The sequence below is a fragment of the Strongylocentrotus purpuratus genome, unplaced genomic scaffold, assembly GCF_000002235.5.
Source record: "Strongylocentrotus purpuratus isolate Spur 01 unplaced genomic scaffold, Spur_5.0 spur5_scaffold_6, whole genome shotgun sequence".
NCBI classification, from domain to species: domain Eukaryota; kingdom Metazoa; phylum Echinodermata; class Echinoidea; order Camarodonta; family Strongylocentrotidae; genus Strongylocentrotus; species Strongylocentrotus purpuratus.
Genome location: NW_022145612.1, coordinates 12,832,384 through 12,852,849, shown reverse-complemented (window position 1 = coordinate 12,852,849; position 20,466 = coordinate 12,832,384). Strand labels below are relative to the sequence as shown.

At 37.8% G+C, this 20,466-nt stretch overlaps 1 protein-coding gene across 1 annotated transcript in view; it reads right to left on the bottom strand.

Moving 5' to 3' along the window:
- Positions 1-20,466, bottom strand: part of LOC575277 (cilia- and flagella-associated protein 54) — a 46,868-nt gene that overhangs the window by 11,356 nt on the left and 15,046 nt on the right. Inside the window, exons 20-48 of the mRNA XM_030973078.1 lie at positions 19,199-19,378; positions 18,824-18,916; positions 18,147-18,329; positions 16,826-16,968; positions 16,331-16,478; positions 15,803-15,958; positions 14,981-15,181; positions 14,010-14,232; positions 13,559-13,651; positions 13,035-13,161; positions 12,166-12,280; positions 11,011-11,163; positions 10,465-10,569; positions 10,030-10,127; positions 9,324-9,544; positions 8,503-8,693; positions 7,646-7,873; positions 6,957-7,180; positions 6,285-6,538; positions 5,504-5,659; positions 4,718-4,906; positions 4,315-4,402; positions 3,666-3,845; positions 3,006-3,273; positions 2,524-2,610; positions 1,980-2,102; positions 1,465-1,518; positions 910-1,061; positions 281-390 (exon numbers count right to left, since the gene is read on the bottom strand). Coding sequence (XP_030828938.1) covers positions 281-390; positions 910-1,061; positions 1,465-1,518; positions 1,980-2,102; positions 2,524-2,610; positions 3,006-3,273; positions 3,666-3,845; positions 4,315-4,402; positions 4,718-4,906; positions 5,504-5,659; positions 6,285-6,538; positions 6,957-7,180; positions 7,646-7,873; positions 8,503-8,693; positions 9,324-9,544; positions 10,030-10,127; positions 10,465-10,569; positions 11,011-11,163; positions 12,166-12,280; positions 13,035-13,161; positions 13,559-13,651; positions 14,010-14,232; positions 14,981-15,181; positions 15,803-15,958; positions 16,331-16,478; positions 16,826-16,968; positions 18,147-18,329; positions 18,824-18,916; positions 19,199-19,378 — 4,543 coding nt within the window. The remainder of the gene's footprint in view (positions 1-280; positions 391-909; positions 1,062-1,464; positions 1,519-1,979; positions 2,103-2,523; positions 2,611-3,005; positions 3,274-3,665; positions 3,846-4,314; positions 4,403-4,717; positions 4,907-5,503; positions 5,660-6,284; positions 6,539-6,956; positions 7,181-7,645; positions 7,874-8,502; positions 8,694-9,323; positions 9,545-10,029; positions 10,128-10,464; positions 10,570-11,010; positions 11,164-12,165; positions 12,281-13,034; positions 13,162-13,558; positions 13,652-14,009; positions 14,233-14,980; positions 15,182-15,802; positions 15,959-16,330; positions 16,479-16,825; positions 16,969-18,146; positions 18,330-18,823; positions 18,917-19,198; positions 19,379-20,466) is intronic.

The following is a 20,466-nucleotide window of genomic DNA, read 5'->3' as shown; positions in this document are numbered from 1 at the left end:
AAGCAAGCAGCAGATTGAATCCATGAGCAATTATTAACTGAAGAAAAACATATGTTAATAAAAATTCTTTTCCATACTGATTTACATTGTTATTTGAAAGGGAAAAAATATGAACCTTGGTATAAACTGCACATAAAGCAGTAATATGGCTTCATTATCTTCTCTAACACATATTTAATTACATAAGCCAAATGATGAATAGTACAGTGTTTCGTGAATATATTTAACAAATAATGCATACATATACATCACACACAGATATTATTAAAGAGGTTATTACCATCATCCTTGATCAACTTCTGTCCATTCTTAGAGTCTTTCTTGGAGGTCTTGCTAGGTCTATTGACTGAGCTCACTGTGACTGGAGATGCACGCTGTGGAGGACTTTGGCTTTTAAGACAAAAGAAAGATCATATAATTTTTTGAGTTTTAACACATTTCTTTCAAACAGGATTTGATCAGTAAAAGAAGCATGATTTGTCATCATTGAACTTGATAAATCATTAAATGTAGCCAAAGGCCTTCACTGACTAAACTACTGCTTATCATTTGTACAACTACTATTTACTTGCAGGTTTATTTGATATCTTACTCCTATAGTATGATGTTATATCAAATAGCCATTTTCAGAGACAACAAAATCATAGTACCTGTAATTACATTCAAAGAGCAGGAAATGTGTAAGTTGTTACAATATAACTTTATTAAGAGTTCAAAAGGCTTGCACACATCCAACATAAGAGAAATGAAAACATTGTGATTGTAATTTCAATCAAAGAAAATGTGTATATTGTAACAGAAGAATACACACTTACAACATGTATGATTATATCAATACCAAGATCATTTTCTTCCTTGTCACATCAACAGGAAATGGAATTCACTGTATAAATAATTTTCATCAAATACCTGACTGTTTCCTTCTCTGGAATGACATGTATAGTCGATGCTAGCGCCACCATGAGGTGAGTCTGAGCCAGGGACAGGTGGCAAGTCATGTGTGGGCCGTAGAGAATCGCCAGAGATGGAGAAACACGCTTCTCCATCAAGTACTCAAGCATCTATACGATGTAAAGATAAAAGAACATTTTGTTTTAAGAATGTTACTTCACCTTTATCACCTACATGATAATTAACCTAATTTGAAGATGAATTTTTGTTTTGCTATGTCAAAGCTCAAAATATAGTTCTTTTCATAAAGGAAAATAATATGATATTACTAATACATGAAGAATGAAAATCTTTAAGCAAAAATGGAAGATATATATTTATATATATTATTACTCTTTATCACAACGAGAACAGACCAGATATACAGACACATTTGGTGGTAACTCTACTGTTTGAGATCGGCTGTATGATCTGCATATGAATGAAAAACTCCCATGAAGCTTCGTAATGTTTATACAGGTTTATGTTGTGCCATTAATCAATTAGCAATATAGCCACTAGTGTCAGACTTACCTTTAGATTTGCTGGCTCTGTCAGTGGTTTTCCAGTGTCAAATTTCTGTATCAGCTGTTTTCGACAAACATAGAAATAGCATGTAATAATCACTGTCTGTATGATATCAAAAGAACATAGCTTACAGAAATGTACATGTAATAAACACTTATGTATATACGAGTGTTCAGTTCATAATCAGAAATATACTATTGTTTGAACAAAATATCTGTCACAGTTATTTTCAATCTTAAAGATCTGACATTTATTCTGTGCAAATAAATTCACTCAGGTTTCCAATGTGTTGCAATATACATGTACCATACACCTTATACAAAAACATAAACTAATAGAAAAATCGATCATGATGAAAATAATCATTGTTCTCTTGTGTTTTTATCCACCGATAGTATTTGCATGATCCCAACAGTTTGTAATAACTGATTTAATATAAAAAGCAGTACGGTACATTCAAGGGGTGAAATATTGTAATAGCAGTATAAAGCTATAGTATTTTTAGACAACTAATGACATACCATCTTAGATTCCACTTGTCTGAAGTTCTTGTCAGCCGTCTGTGGGAGTCTCTCTCCATGCAGTAACCGTCCCAGGACGATGTAGGCTTCTTTGTACAGACCTAGATCTGTCAGGATCCTCGACTAAAGATACAATGGGTCAAAAAAGTATTACTGATTTCTCTGGGGTAACAAGCCTAAAGGATTTAGACTTGATGATCGTCAACTGATGGAGATGGATTGAATTAATGTCCAGACTAGACACTGTTGGGTTTGTTTGCTTGTCATTTTTTACCAAAATCAATAAATCACATCTTCTTTTTTTCTTCAAATCATAGACATTGCTGTCCCCAAAAGTACTGAAATGCCCTCTGGACTACTCAAAGCCACATTTCATTCATTGCAAACAAAATATACCACAGCAGCGTTCATGTTATTATACAAGATGCTGCGCTGTCTGCTGTGGGTTGAAAGCTAGAGGGTATAGCTCCTGTGTTGATGTTTCTTACAGCATATCAACTAGATATGTTCAATTTGAAATGTTTAATGAGTTCAGGAAGGTTACCTTCAGGATTCTGCCATCCACAGCTCTCTGAAGGTCACGACACAAGAAGGTCACAATGTACTGGTAGAGGGTCAGCAGTGGAAGTACCTATCGAGAGAAAGAAAAAAAAGACAGGGAAAAAATTAAGATTTACAGACATATGAACTCTAACTCTTGCCTTGATCTGATTATGATTATATAAACTTGCACTACCAACAAGTTATGTAAAAACTGAGGGTTTTTTATCATTAGGATTCATGCATGTGCATCATACAGGTTCAATTCATGAGATTTCACACAATGCACAAGAACATAGTTAAGTACAAACCACTGGAATTTAACATCCAGGGAAATGAAATGAAAACTGCCATCGTATGCCTTTTCTCACATTCTAGAGGGTTGCTCAAACAGTCAACATTTTATTAAAAAAATCATGGTATACATGATAGAAACTCACACACTGGTGCTAAAATAGTGGGAGTACATCCAAGTTTTATACATACCATGAGATTGTGTTTGGCTCTTGACAATTCTTCCGCGACCCATCGCAGGGTTGCTATCAAGCTCCTGCCCTCACATCGGAACCGGTCCGAGAGGAGATCCACCCCTGGGACCAGGTACTGCACCTCACACCCTTCACCGATCTCATAGAGGGCGTAGTCTCTGTCTGCGGTAGGGTGGGGCAGGGTCGTACGGAACAGAGCCTTGAAGAGGAACGCAGACAAGAAGCAGGCTTCCAGTTTCATGCCAAGGTCAGAGGTTAACACATACCTACAAGAAACAAATGCAATGGAGAGCTTTGATGGTGACATGAACTTAACCTGGAAAAGTTAGTTAAGAAAGTTTTTTGTGACTTCCCAGCATCTTTATATATATATATACATATTGAAATAACACTCTGGTAATTTATTATCAATATATAAAGCTATTAGCTTTTCCATTGATAAAATATTCTGAATACAAAAAAATGGGTACAGAATCACAGCGGATCTTTCAAAAGCCTTTATACTAGTGCCAAAGATAATCAAACAGAGATTCATTAGTATAGTGCCAAAGCCAAAGAAAGAGCATTTTACAGCTCCAAGATTTCTCAGGAAAGCTTTAAATACCTACTAAAAGCTGTAGCTAACAAATGTTGGGTCAATGATCAATATGCTACTTACTGAGCAATCTTAGCGGCCAGCATAGCCCCTAGGAGACATCCCCACATGCCACATCTGTCAAGCAGTTGACTGCTAACATTCTCTGCTTGTTGGTCACTCAGTAACCTCCTCCATGTGGTTAAGGTGTCGTTGGTTCCTAAGATCAGATCTAAGGCTTCACTCCACCACTTGTATGCAGCCCTGTACACAAGGAACATGAAAAATTACAATATGGTTAAAAAAACACTTATATATAGATATATGAAAGACAGCTTTAAATGGATTACCAATGAATTTAGTGGATTTCTCCAAATCTCCAAATGCTCCAAATTTTACTGCACCTGAGAAATGTAAAACCAACACAATAGGTATAGAAATATCTAGTATCTTTTTCACTGGCTGTGTGTGCAATATATTGTGACACACCACAAATATGGCTTGCTATCAATACCCTATGATTTATGGATATCTTTTTACACTATCCGCCTATACTCAATTGCTTATACAAGGCATTCTCTTCATAATGTTTTACACTCTACCTGCAATTTCTAGACACTGCATGAAAATAAAATTGTGAATTGTATTTAACAACATCTTCCTGTATAAATAACTGTCTGCACTAAAGAAAACAGATATATGTATATATTTCAAAGAATCAGTCATTACTCACTTGATATTGGATGCATGGTAGTGGATGTTTCCCAGTTCATGCATGGCCTGAGCTGCTAAGCCTGACTGCTTACGGGCCATCAACATTTCTGTACAGAAATATAGAGAAATCACATGTCATAAAAAAATGAGTGACTTCTCGTCCGTTCAATTAACTATTTTCTACCACTTTTCAAATAAATTTTGAAAAAAGCAATAAGCAGATGGTGGATGTTCATCAAAATATCAACAACTACTAAATAGACAATAGATCAGGGGCAGACAAAAGGGTGGGTTTGTAGTACCCTTCGAGGATAAAAGGCTCAGCTAACCAGTTTGCCTGTGCATTCTTTTAATTCATTAATGTACCAACAATATAAGACAATATGTTACATCATCTTTGCCTATAAGACCTTAAAATTTACCTATTGTCTTGTCATAGGAGGACACAACCACAGCAAGTTGGGAGGTAGGGAGGGCTGCAGTCTCGACCTCTGACATTGACTTGAACTCTGACCTCATGAGGTCAGGGGGTACTGGTATCTGAGGCTTGTCATCGGTCTCCGAGAAGCCCACTCTGCTTTGCTCTGCCGTTGGGCTCATGCTTGGTTGAGCTACAAATCAACATAAAAGAAATGAACATTTCTTTAGTTTTATTATGTTATTTAAGATGAGAAGGCCGATGTTCGATGAATTGGATACTTTTGAAAATGAGCTAAGTTACTTAAGAATACAAAGATCGCACACCTATAATATCTTGAATAAATTGATTTTAATATCTCTTAATACTCAACATCTCTTAAACCAGTCTGAATTCCGGGATTGCTATTTACCAGTTTGTTAATTACATGCTTACATCAAACCAGTAACATTGTTAAAGGTTGATGAAAAAAGTGTGTAATTTTTGTATAAAATGTTACTTAGTATATTCCTTCTACCCTACTAACCCTCTAGCATGCAAAAAATCCTGAACAAATTTCTCATACGACAAAGATATTTATGGTTTTCTTTGAAGGCATCACTGTGCATCACCCTCTAACATTGACTTCTCCCAACCAATTTTTGAATTTTCCCAACCATTTTTTACAATCATATCTTAAACAGTTTTCATATTGTCTACTGAGAGGCAGAAGGGCATCAATCAACTCATAAAATACTATCATACAGAGTTAACATCCTTCTGGCTCTCAGCATCCGATCAATATCTTTACCATTCTGTTGAGTAGCCAGATAGAGGACCATGAGACGTCTGCTGTGCTGCAGGGCTCTGGCAGTGTAGTTAGACTTCTCCAAAGCATGGCGGAATCCTTCAAGACTGTCATCTATATCCAAAGGAACACTGGACACCTTAAATGCATCGGATGCTCCTGTGACAGATTAAATACAAGTGATGAACTTCTCAAGGATGATCAATATAATCAATATGTCAATTCATTATTTCAATAAAAAAGAATTTATCACGTTAGAAATAACTCACACCTTTCTCCATGTCTCATATTCTTATATCAATTTAGAAGTAAGAAAATAACTTGTAAAATATCAAATTATTCACCACTTAAGGTCATGACTAACTATGTCCCTGTTGGTAGTTATTCAGATGGTTCTGTAATGAGCTGGACCATGAACTCTTTGATTTCATCCAGTTCATAATTGCTTTAAAAAAAAAAATGCTACATATATATAATCATTTCTTTAAAGTATCATGTTTTCCCCTAAAACAAAGTATCATCTGTATTGTAGGAACCAATGTCCATTTACCTAGTCATAGCCTTTGCTCATTCACATGTGAAAATACAGAGATCTAGCAGCTTGCAATTGCAGTTACACAAACCAGACCTTATCACATATAATCAATGACTATGTGCTGACAAAGTTTCCAGGGGACATAAGGAACTAAATCTTGTATCAGGTAATGCCCTAGCTTACCTGCCTCTCTAACCTTCACTTGTCCCTATAGCTGAAATATTATATATGAGAGAAGATTTGACATACCTCCATAGACATGGTGTCCCTCAGGGTCGATCCTACCACCCATGTCCAGAGGCTTCATCATTGTCTCATCAAAGGCGACCTTCAGCTGTATGTCCATGTAGTTATCAGCAGTTACCTTGTCTACACCGTGCTTCTCAGCAGCAGCCTTGAAGTGAGCCTGGACCGGAGACTCTCCTCCGTAGGCCAGGACCCTGGAGACTAGCTTGCGCTGGGCCTGGACTAAGAGAGGGCTGACTACCTCAGAGTAACGTTCCCTAGAAGAAAAACAGAATATGATACATTAGAAGATTTAGATTTACTTGATATAAAGTAACTGTATAATGCATGTCAAGTCATTTGAGACATTGCAATATTTTGTACAATACCAAGGACAATGTCTTTGATCTACCAGTGATCCAATTGTACTCCTGCTATGCTTGCTCTAGGCTTTCCTCCATCAAACATATAAGGATACAGTTAGGGTTTGTGATTGTTTTAGGTTGGGTTAATGTTAAGAAAGATGAATAGTATAGTGTTTTGAGTCAGGATTGGAATTTAAAAATTCACTGAGTGTAAGAATTCACCACGGAGCAATTTTCATCAGGGTGGACGTGTGCCATACCCTTGCTTCACTGTCAAATACTTCATGTTTGAATGAATTGATAAGTATTTGAGAGGGAAACTGTAGCTTACTGAGTCAGGACGTTGAATCTCATCGCCACATCGGCCAGCCTCTCCCACTTCTGTTCATAGTAGAGCATCTCCATAACCCGTAGCACCATGCGTCTGATCCAGCGGGAATCCACACTGCTCACATCATCCAGAGGGGATTCAAACTTAAGACTGGCACCACCTTTCTCATCAGATACAGAACCAACCCAGGTGTTCAGAAGGACATCGGGCTGAGATTCCTTCTTCTGATGACATAAGGAGATGGGACTTAGTTTCTGATGTTAAACAAGATTATACAGTCAAACCTGTCTTAGAGGCCACCTTTCTACAAAGGCCATCTGTCTATAGTGGTCATACATTGTGCTTCAATCGATTGTGGCTTGAATACTTACCCTTAGATTATTTTCTTGAAAATGCATTTAGATGAAGTTTTCTTTCTCAACAGGATGTAGAAATTGATATCTGAAAAGATTTATTCCATGGAACGTACTGTCTGCTTCAAGGCAATTGAAGACAGGCAGAAAAAATTGAATTATGTATTAAGGCTCTTTACAAAAATGGTTTTGTTGTTGTTTGTGCAAGTCCAGGTTATTTGGTCATCTAGTGTCTCATATGTTACCAAGTATTATAGAATTCTGAACATAACATCAAGTGAAATCAAATGAGTCATCATAAAGTCATCAAGGTATGGGACACACTGACTGGATTACCTTATTCTGCTTATCCGTCTCATTCTGCAGATGGACCAGCATGTCAAGCAGACAGTCTACAGCCAAGAAGAAAGGGAACCACACCACTCCTCTCAAGGCATCTACAGTCAACAGTCCTGCAGAGTGGCCACCTGAGAAGCAGTAGAGGATAGCTGTATGGGCACAGTTCCACATGCTACGACAGGCATTCTGGAGCAGGGACCAGTGGTGACCACGATGGGCTAGTATCTGAAATACAAAGTTATGACATTGATATGCTTTGATGGAATATGAACAATAGGAAAATAATAAATTTTCTACACTTTTGGTTGCAAAACAGCTCAAAGTAAAGCATTTAAAGGAGTTGATCTATGTATGAGAGTTGCTAGTGGTGCAATAGGTGAATATTGTAAGAAACTCCTAATCTTATGGCCTGTATTCTAGAGAATTTCAAGCTGACGCTGAGTTTAAGCTTTTGTCCAAAATCAGCTTTAACGAAGTTCAACTGAATTAGGAGAATACAGACCATGGAGGGTAAAATCACACCAAATTTGGTACAACAACACTATTCCAGTCAATGCTAAAATATTTACCAAACATAGCATAAAAAACTAATGAGAATGTAAATGAGAGAATTAGATTCAAAAACCGTAAGTCAAAACTAAAATCTCCAGGTAATTGCAGGTTTTTTATGACACAATAAGCAAATTGTGTAGGTATGCAATAAACTGAGGTTTTCACATACTGGTACTACCAGAAATGCATTAAAAAAGAGAAAAATTGAATTCTTGCTGACATTTCAAATTTATTGCAGTTTTGCACAAACTACCAACAACACCTTGAAATAGACAAATCATGAAGGATATTCTGACACTTACCACAGCTTTCCTCAGATGTTCAAATGTTTTTGTGAGACTATCGATGGTAGCCTCAAGAGTGAAACCACTAATGTCTACGGATGGCTGAATGGCATTGGGACCACTCTTGCCAGTCTCTGTAGATCGGTATGTCTTCATAGTGTCTGATTCCTTGTCATCTGGAGGGCCTGGAAGGACGGGCACAGGCTCTCCTGGAAGCAAGATTTAGAATGCATGTATGATGTTACATTAAATGATCATAATTGGTTCTTGGTAGGTGATCCTCAAAAATACTACTCATGGAGTTTTTAACTGGAGGTGGTAGTAGAGGTGGATTTAAGGGGAGGAGAGGGGACCCTTTTTAGGAGGTGAGAGGGGCTACCTTAAATTTAAGAGTATTTGGTTGGGTAACTATTGAAGGATACAGATTGTTTGAAGTTTTGATTGTGCAAGGGGAAAATAGTATTTATACACCTCTGACTTGGCTGCAGGTAATTAACCCATTGATAACTTTTTGTTTTCATTCCATTAGGCTTATTACAGGAACCAAATGGTTTCCTTAGGCAATGGATTAATACAATTCTTTAGAGCAAAACAAAAAAATGAAATACTCGATTGTCAGTGCAGACAGAACTCCAGTAAATGGAATAAATGGCTTATCCTTGCGTTTGAAAGGTCTAAACAGCAGCATGAGCTACAATTATTTCAAGAAGGCCTAGATGTATGTAAAGATAATTCTGTGAAGATTGCAGTCGCTTATACCAGCAATAACTCACAAATTTTGTACTAGGTCTAGATATGATAATAATAAATAAGATTATGAAGAAGAAACATGTTCTTACCAACTGAAGCAAGAGCAGCAGCCTCAATACCCGACGGTTGGTTGGTGAGGTATGGATTCATGTCGTACGCGTCTATCTGACGTAGCTGTTGAACGATGGGGTCACTCTGAGAGACTGCATCCCCCTCCCGGGTCGCCGTCCTTGAGGCACCCCCTTCCCAGCCTACCACAAGAGTGCTGGCAGTCTCAAAGGTGAACCACTCATTGTCCAGGTAGGAGGATCTACAGGGAAAGTGGTATTTATTATTGTATGTAAATACTGTGAAACCTGTATTCAGAGAGCCCTAAAGGGAGACAAGTAGAGTGGTCTCTATAGGCAGGTGGTCTCTATAGGCAGGTGGTCATTGTATACAAGTTCCTACCATAAGAGTGCTGGCAGTCTCAAAAGTAAACCACTCGTTGTCCAGGTGGGAGGATCTATGGGGAAAGTGGTATTTGTTAATGTATGAATATACTGTGAAACCTGTATACAGAGAGCCCTTAAGGGAGACAAGAAGAGGGGTCTTTATAGGCAGGTGGTCTTTGCATACAGGTTCCTACAAGGGTGCTGGCAGTCTCAGAGGTCAATATTTATTACATCATAACAGGTAGTTTGAGAATTCAAAACATATTGGCTTGTCCCCCAAACAAAAAATCATATCCTAATTTCAAATGAATTCTTTGCCTTACGACTGTTGATTAATAGAGCGAAGGATATGAAAACAAACCTGTAGATATCTCCAGCTGTCGGCCCAAGAAGTTTGTTTCTCTTCTCAACCTTGCCCAGAAACTGACCAAAATGACACAAACCTTGCAGGATATTCATCTATGGAAAGATAGAATATAATGGAAATTACATCAACCATTAACAAAACAATAGTCATGGTGACAACAGTAATTTTTTTTACACCTTTTGATGGATGTTAATCGAACCTCAGTCATTGTTTATTAATATATTTACAAATGTAAGTGCTTACAACATCATGGTATGTCACTACATATGAGATGCCTACGTAATCTGACACCGTCCTATCAATTATGGTCACAGCATACTAAATACGAGACAGAATAGATTTAACGCAGCTATCTTGTTCGATGTGAGTTATTCGAAAAAGTATATCAAAAGAATACTTCCAATCAACCAAATTTAATCGAAATCATACCTGTGATCTCCAAGGCATTTCATCATTAGAGATGCGCCTCAGTCTCATCTTCTTACGAGCAGTGCGGTAGAACTCTGGGTAGGTGCTTTCCAGTGTGTCAAATGCCTTTTGAATGACATGAAATAAATACAAACATGAATAGATAAACATTAAGTAGATATAACTATAAAAATGCATTGCACTGTGTGATAGGATATGAAAACCAGAATTCACTAAATCCATTCATTTCCTTGTGACTGCTCAAATCACATAATACTGACTTATCTTGAAAACTTTAATACCACTGGAATTTTGCTTTTAATGAATACACTTTAAATGATGAGTTTTATTAGTGATTGGAACTTACAATACATACAAATCTTCTAACAAAAACATTTATTAGAACAAGAGAAAAAGAGAGAGAGAGAAAGAGAGAGAGAGAGAGAGAGAGTCAGGCAGACAGAGACAGACAGACAGATGGGCAAAAAAATGGAAGGAGGGAAGGAACATCAATAACATGAGAGATAGACTATGACGGACAGATGTGTATACATGAATCCACAATACCATGAGTTCTTTATCCTCTTGCTGCTGCTTGGCAGAGTCAGACATACGAATGTTGGATCTCATGTGAACCAAGAGCTGGAAACCTTTCTTCCTTCGTCTTCGGGCTGGCTTGGTATCAGGCTGTTTGGCTTGAGCTTGCTTCGTACTGGCAGTCTGAAATTGTAATACAAGTATATCTACGTTTGAGTACCATATACATTATTATAAATGAAATATTTTGTTTCACGGTTAGCATGTCTTCTGAGGATGCAGCTACTAATATCAGCCTACTTAACACAAGCCAACATTATAATGTAGTTGTATTGCAGAAGGCTAAATAATACAATTATTTGTGTGACTTAATTCAATTTTTTTTTTCACTGATTAAAATGCGTAATCTTAAGTGTGAGACTACTTTAACCACGTGTTATGCAGGATGTGCCCGCTTGTTCCATCATCTTACATATATTTGCACAAATGTTATGTTTGAAGACAAGCTCGTAGCCAGGATTTCATTTTAGGGGGGCGGTAGTGAGCGCGCAATGCGTGCAAATCACTTACAGAATGCACGTAGCGCGCTCCCTAGGGGGGTGGGTGCAGGGAGGGGGGAGTTTCCCCCCTCCCACGCGAAGCTTAATTTGACGTTTCATTGAATTATTAAAGAAAGAAGAAGATTTGATGGACCGTCCTTGACTCTTAATCCTTATCTAAATTCAGTTTCTTTTGACATTTCATTAGAGAAAGAAGACGATATGTTGTACCGTCTTCAACTCTTAATCCTTGTTTGTTTGTTTCTCTTTTTTGTGGGAGCCAGTGTTTGTGTGAAGAAACTTTGAAATAATAAATGAATAAATTGAAACTGAAAATATATCTGTAAATATATAATTCTGAAAAGATGGTGTTATGGTGCAAATGATCAGTTGTTTGATGAATATGGATGTACATTAGTAATATAATGAGGCAAAAAATAACTCTCTGTTTGATTTGAACCTTCACTTGAAGCCAGGAACTAGTTAATGCTACAGAACGTATCAAAATATATCATTCTCTTAAGCTGTTGAAAAGGGTTTGATTTCAGTATCACAGACATCTCACATACACCCCAGCCAAGATTATCTCAGAACTCATTATTTGATGGGTAGAACATAAAACAAGGGTAAGTCAGACAGGAAGTACCTTGGAGTATTCCAGGACAGCAGCAGCATACTTCTTAGGATCATCTCCTGATACGATAGCTCCACCTGGTCCCTTGTTGAGGGTAGCCTTCACTGCTGATAGCTGGTCATTTCGTCTGAAATATTCATATAAAATGGGTCGAGTTTTACAGAAAATATTGTCTGTATGCTGGACGGGTGAAACAATTTCTACTCGCCACTGTCACTTTAAAACAATGACAATTTTCCCCATCTCATTTTGTATCTGTATCAAAAACTTTGGTACATGTAGCTCCTGCTTGCTAAACATGTCTCCCTTGATAATTTACATATTAACTATCAGTTGAAGGTGACATTTGACCTATGAAACTTTGAAAAAGCTTTTCAGAATTATTATTAACAAGGAAAGTACAGTGTCTTACAGACTTCTAACAGAATTAACAATGGTGTATGCTCACTTGCTAATATTCTGGTAAGGTCAGACTAAACCAGTATACCATAACTTAATGCAGAAGCAACCAATCTACTAATAATTGGTTTATCACTCAGATAGAATTTGCTTTTACTATTGACTATATATTAAACAGGCCCGTAAATAGGATTGTAGTGGGGGGGGGGGGTGCAGACATTATATGAGGTGGATCCTTTTGAGGGCGGCCAAGCGGGGGAGGGCCTGGAAAGTTATAATTTTTGCATTTTTCTATCTGAAAATCACGTTTTAGGTACAATTTTGAACACCAAAACAGTTTTACTAATAACTGTGTCCTATCTATGTTGTTTGCATTGTTGCATTGTTTTGGTTTTTTTTTTTAAGTGACCTCTTGTCGCTGCCCCCGCACCCCACTTAGTTATTGGCCTGTTAATGAAAATGAGACAGTAGACTAGACTTACCTAACAAGCCATGTGATGGTCTCTTCACACCATTCAATGGCCATATCCACCAATCCTTCACTCAGTGCCTTCTGTACAACCTGAACAAAGAACTCCAGGTAACGAGCCCGACGACGGAACTTAACCACTGGTAAGAGAAAACATAGTCAAATATACAATGTTTCAAAGGTCTAGGACAGAGAACATTGCATTATATTACATTGAAAAAATCCAATGCGATAATAATAATAATAAATACTTAAATTACTCAAGGCGCTATATAAAACAAAATACACAAATCTCTCTTCATAATTTAACAACATAATATCATTAGTAACTGTGAGTTTCACATGTTTCTGAAATACTCAAGTTAATTCGAAATGCACACGATTTACCCCATCTTCCCAAGCATTTAAAGTCCATCAAAACAAATTAGCAATTAAGGATATGCAACAAAAAATATATAGTCAAAAGAATAGAGGTCTGTACAGGTGATATTCAGTTTGTGGTTATCATAAAGTTTAATCCTAACAAACAATTCTTACCTTCTCTGTATGCAAGTCTACTTGGTAGTATGGCTATGAAGGCATGAAGGATGTTTGGATCTTCAGAACCTGTCAACTCATCAGCATTGTGAGCTAATGAATAAGAACGAGAGAGGGGGAGGGGGTAAATAAAGAGTGATATTTGATACAATCATGAAACAACAAATAAGTTTCAAAGAGAAGACATTAATAATCTACCTCATGTTCCATCTATTCATTTGTTATACAAATACTAAAAACAGTCCATGTTCAACATAAAATGAGATTGGAAAAAAAAAGGTAGCTACTCATAAATCACACAGTTGTGATATAAATGCTTTAGAGAATGATGGGTTTTATTCGTCAGTTAAGGTGGATACAGAGTTTGATTATCACAGCCTGAAAACATGCATGAAATGTGGCATTGTTTAAGGATATTAGGTGTATGCATCACATAAATGCTATTGAATACATGCATTCGGATGTAGTTTTGTCTCACCTATGCGTGAGAGTCTTAGCATGTGAGCTTCCAGGGCTCTCAGCTCATCATTCTGTACACCCTCCAGAGCTACTGCTGGCTGTCCTGACCGTTTAGCCCTACGTTTCTTCTGGGTCACATTGGCTACTCCTCCACCCTCACCATCCTCTATAAAGTCCATGGCACCTCCTTCAGACTTGCCACCCTTACCCTCATCCTGTGTAGAAGGCAAGTAAATGAGTAGACATTGTTCAATATCAATAGTATGAAAGCTTGAATCTATGGTTATCTCACAAAGGCAATTGTCTTTTTTCAAGCTAGAGTAATTCAAGGAAAGCATTAACAATTCCTGCACACTGATATTCAGTTTACTTCCATTAATACTTATTTTGTCCCCTCTGATTAAGTTTCTTCAACATCAATATGAAGAAAATATTTCATACAATGATCTTGCTGAAGATTTGCACCACATGAATATCAAGCATTTGTTCTGAACAATGATGATTATAGATTTTCAAGAATAAATATCTTTCAGTTTTATTAAATCAACTTGAGAAAAAAAAAAAAGGTAAAACCAATTCAAAGGATTAGATGTAACTTAATCACATCAACCTTTACAAAATTATACAATGCTATAATGAACTCATAAAATCAATATGCAACAAATGACAATCTTATAGATCTTCTGCTGAGAACTAGAAAGGCAGTAACTCTAACTGTAACATGGAGTGAACACAGTTCTATATAGGCCCTGTTTTCACAAAACTTGTTTTCAATAACAAGTTACAATCACTGTTATAAGCTACTGAAATCATGGCATTTGATTGGCTGAGAGCAATTTGTCAAGGAATTTTACCATTTGCTATTGATGACATGTTTTATGAAACAGGGCCCTGGTGTATGCTCTCACCACACAATATTGTGAGAGCAATGATGATATTGTACCATCTTTTGTTTGACCTTACCTTCTCCACAACAAGCATCTTCTTGCCGCTCTCAATGATATGATTGGCTAGAGATCTCTGCTTCCATGTCCTCAGCACCTTGGCCATGTAGAAAGTGATTGTAGCAACCATGTGATGCAGGCTGTCTGAAACAGACTGCTGCCGACGCTGTCTCATGCTGTTGGGGATATCCTGCAGCACCGCACAGCACTGAGTCAACACCTAGAAATATGGTCACCATTCATAGGAAAAACATGATTTGTAACTTTCAGGGCACACAAACAGCAGTATGCACTTCATAAAAACTATGGGCATATAAGTCATTACTGATGTGCTCATATATAACCTACAAGGAGCATGGGCATGGAATAAATCAGTCTACAAGAGCTGCTTTTTACTGTTGTCAAGGAAGCCTATTGCAAGTTCTAATTCATTAAGTTTATAAATCCAATATAAGGCACTTTATACATAAAGTATAGTTTACGTATGCGATGTTGAGTATACAATGTTGAGGAATTAACTAGTAAGGCACAGCATTGGTATTATACAGTTACCAAGAGTCCTTTTCAGGACTCCTCAATCCTCCCTCTCTCTCACATGGTGCACCTGCAAGCCTACTGTATATCTACATCACCATGCAAGCTGACACTTACAAGCAGCATCTAGCATTGGTATTGAAGTCTCTCCATTTATTTCACAGAATCTAACTAGGGTAATAAAGACATCATCAGATAGTGTATATCTTTAAAAGATTAACTAACATTAAATAAATTATGCTTTAAAATGGTATATAAAGCAAAAGTTGGAGAAGCAATCACTGCAAAATCTGGCCAAGTCACTCACCTGTACCACAGGGATAGATGGAATCTTGTAGTGAATGACAGGGGCTAGTAGCCCATAGCACTGTACAACAGCTTGGAGAGCCATGTTAGTCTCGTTCAACCAGCCAGCTAACTCAATGGCTACAAGCATCCGCTCACAGTTCTCAAGTCTCTGGGTCTGAAACAATTCAATAAACAAATCACTGTAATACTATGTTCAAAATAATAATAATAATATTCAATTTCTATATAACACTTAATACATCTCTAAGACGTCTCTCAGGGCTTTACAGATATACTATTACCCCGGTCATTGGATTCAGTGCTTGCCCACACACATTCATCTACATCAATATATCTTTTACATAGAGTAACAAAACCTGGATTGAGGCAACTGCCCATCTACATTATGTATGCGTGAAGACACTGTTCTTTCTAAAAACCTATGTCCTTTTCAAATTTATGGGAAAAGTGATATAACAATGTTTTTCCTGCCATTTATAGAGATGCTTGTGAGAGATTAGGAAAGATACTTATGGTATCGTCTTACCTGTCCTTTATAGTAGGGTCCGGTGTCGCAGAGCTTGTTACAGTAGATGTTTCCATCCCTCATAGAGATGTCCACGTTGATGAAGATGCTACTCAGAAACATCCTCAGCAGAAGGGGAGAGGCCACACTTGCTATCTCTGGATTCAACCTATACACAGGGGTATAAATCAATTCCAATTTGCCCAATAAGCATCAAGGAAATAAAGAGGTATACCCATGTGACATACAGATCCCACAATATCAACTCTGTATTTTGAACTGTTCATTGAATAAATTGCCAGTGGACAAAACCGATATCACCATATTTATTTAAGAAGCTCATTTTTTCAGACTTGTGACATCTGAATATTTTTTTTCTTTTTTTTAGGGGGGGGGGGGGGGTCAAAATAAATACCAGGCTTCAAACCAATCTCATGAATCATATCCTCTTTTTTTTGGGGGGGGGGAGGGGGCAATTCTACTGTTGTACTGAACAGAATATTTTATGTGACTTACTTTCTGAGTGTAAGCTTGTAGTCTTCTCTTGCTGTCTCAGTTTGAATCTCTGCAGACGGTGGAGGGATTGGAGCCACAAAGTGATCCCACAGAACTCTACTGGCTCTCAGTCCAATCTCATAACATCCAACCTGGTATGCAGCCTGATTAATGTCAAATGGATTAAGAAAACCAAATATTCATTGTAAAGAGTAAACAAATCTACATCTGGTATTGGTATGATAAAGGTAAATATACACACCGTTACAACTCATGATCAATATGGATCTGTTCATAACTAAAAAGGACCTATAGGCCCGGTCACACAGGCAGGACGCATGGGGAACGCACGGCCAGCGCATGGAAAATTTGCAATTTTGGCCAGTGCGTTGTCGTTCGCTAGGCGTGCGTCATCACTCGTTACTCGTTCGTCGAGCGCGCTGGACCCACGCTATGCATTCGTCGTCATACGCTGTGTGCGTCAGGATTTTTTGAGCATGCTCAAAAACGTGCGCCGAGCTAGACCAGCGCCAGACATGCGCGGAGCACACGCCCTGTATACGCACAGCGCGCTAGCTAGACGCTGTGCATTTTGTGTCAGCTCGGTAGCTTTTCCAAAATTATGACAAAAGTTAGGCACACGGCCTTTTCCTATTTCCAATGCGCTGGCCGTGCGTCGTAGAACGGGGTGCATGCGTGGACCATTCGTCCAGCGCGCTAGCAACACGCTGTGCATTCGTGGAAGTTGTTATCATGTGCGCTCTGTGTGCGCCCTGTGTGCGCCCTGTATGCGTCCAGCGCGCTAGCAACACGCTATGCATTTGGTGTCAGCTAGCTGTAGCTTCGACAAAAGTTGGGCGCACGACAACGCACTGGCCAAAATAGGAATTTTCCAATGCGCTGGCCGTGGGTTCCCCATGCGTCCCCTCTGTGTGACCGGGCCTTATGGAAATGAGAAACGAAATTGAAAAAAAGCTAGAACAACAGCAACGTATATGTATGTCTGACTCATGCAATAACTGAAGTTTTATATATGACAAGTCTGGTGATCAGACAGCTTCAGCTTTGAACAATTATTTTGCAGCATGTTTTCATAATTTCAATCCTTTTAGAATGACTTAAACAATATACAATTTTCTGTAACTGAAGCATTGGGTACTATCACCAAAAATTCTTTTATAATGAAATGATATAATTATCCCTTAGGAAAACTTCAACAAACTAATGGTTGGAAAGTCCTAACATCACAATCTTGAAGTAGCAAAGTCGAGTTCTTTCTCCCTGATAGAAGAAACAAACATAGAACAATAACAAAATAAGAATATCAGAGCAGCATTCTGACCTGTCCTAGGAATGCCCATGTCATGAGTACAGGGAGAGGATGCGATGCTAGGATAGGCCTACTGGTATCTCCTATAGCATTCCCTATCAGCTGACCATCATCGGTGTATGCCGCCACAGCAAACACATAACGCTCATTGACCTTTAACCCTGTCACACGCAGCTCACAGTCATAGGCAGGAACCTGTCAAAAGAGGGTGATAATTAAAAAATGCTAATTATCTCCATTAAAGAAGGAGATGACAATGTATAAAATGATAAAGCAAATTGACAGTGCAACTTCTTCTTTTTTTACAGATGACATTCAGTTACATATATATTTTTAGGAAAAAGGTAACCAAAATTTAAGATGAAATATGTTTTCATATTTAATACCTACAGTAGAATGTGAAATATAGCAAACAATGGGTAAAAAGAGATAGAGAAAGACAGGGGAAAGCAAGGAGAGGGAGTGAGGGGAAGAGATAAAAGAGGGAAGATGAAAGTATAGTTGTAGGAAGAAGAAGACGATGGTGATGGTGATGGGGATCATTTAGAGAAAATTAATTAATACAAAAAAGGGCAAAAGGGAGTGTTATAGATAGACAAGATGAGACATAGAAAAAATTGCAAATTAGAAATTGATGATAAGATGAGAGACAGGAATTAGGGATCTATAATAAATGCAGTATGGCTTACCTCTTCACCAGTACCAGGAAGAATGTAGTCATTCAATCTGACTTTAACATTGCTACCACTTGACTTGCGGGCAAATAGACGATACCATGCAACCTGGAAGGGAACAAAAACAAATTGAATTTTGAGCAAGAAATATATATTGAATGTTAGTTAAATATACCAGTGAGCTAAATTCAATTAAATGTTCAAGAAAATTTGCTGTACAACACTAGAATAATCATGTAAGATAATAATCTATATTTTTGAGAATAACAGGAATACATAATAACGACTAATAACTAATACTAATAACTTTGCTATTCGTAAATGTTTCCTACCACAAAAATGGCTGTCATTTTTGTTTTGGCAATGTCTTGAAAATCCTTAAAAACTCACCTTCTGAGGGGGGTTGAATGGAGCAGGTTTAAACACCATGCTGTTATCAGTCCGACATACGAGCAATGGTGCTGGTGGAACGCCACAATCCCGTACACTACCTTCTTCTTTCTCCTTCGCATTGTTGTTGAAGAGTTTCAGCTCCTGGTCTTGGGCTTTGGTGATGTAGTTCATGGTATCCTGAGAAATATTTCATAAATCTTTTATTATCAACTTCTTTGTAATACATTCTAAATAATCTGCCTGGTTGTTAATTTATTGTTCATTGTGATGATTACTTCCAGGTATTAAAGAGCTGTTTGGCGATGGTCTCACCAGTTATATTTAAACTAGATGGAACTTCGACTGCGCGCAGTCGAAATGATGCCTCCGTCATAGAGCAATTTTACAAACCAAAACAGAAGAAATTGTTCAAATTCAAGTTCAATTGTAATCCATTAACAGGTTCTCAGAATATCGTGATTACAAGCAATTTCTCATATACATATATGACCCTTTGATCTTTGACCACATGACCCTAACATCTACTCAGTTCATTGGCTCTGCAAGATGTCCCGAGTTAAATAGTAATCCATCTGTCAGTTCTAATGAGAAAGCGTTCACAAGCTATTTTTGCATACATAATGAGCCCTGTGACCTTTGACCTTTGACCTCGTGACCCCAAAATCTAATCAGTTCATCGTCTCTGCAAGATACATACATGACCTAAGTTTGGCAGGAATCCATCAATCGGTTCTTCAGATAACGCGATCACGAGCTGTTTTTGCATACATAATGAGCCCTGTGACCTTTGACCTTTGACCTCGTGACCCCAAAATCTACTCAGTTCATCGGCTCTGCAAGATACATACATGACCAAAGTTTGGCAGGAATCCATCAATCGGTTCTTCAGATAACGCGATCACGAGAACGGGACGTACGTACGGACGTACGGACGGACGGACGGACGGACAACCCGAAAACATAATGCCTCCGGCTACTTTGTAACGGAGGCATAAAAAAATTTGTGTAGTAGGTATCTTTATAAAAATGTTATTCAATCAAAATATACAAGATTTAGAATTTAGCAGAATCAGCGGGTACATCTGCTGTGATCTGATTTTCACATAAATTTGCTACATTCATGTTTTTACTGCAGATTTTATCACAATACACTATAACATTTCCCTTTGGGGTTTAGAATTCAAACTAATATTGCAGACTTCATTAATCTTGGTAGTAGTGCTGTCATAGACATTAAAAATGGGGACTGCTAGTGGTGAGAAGCA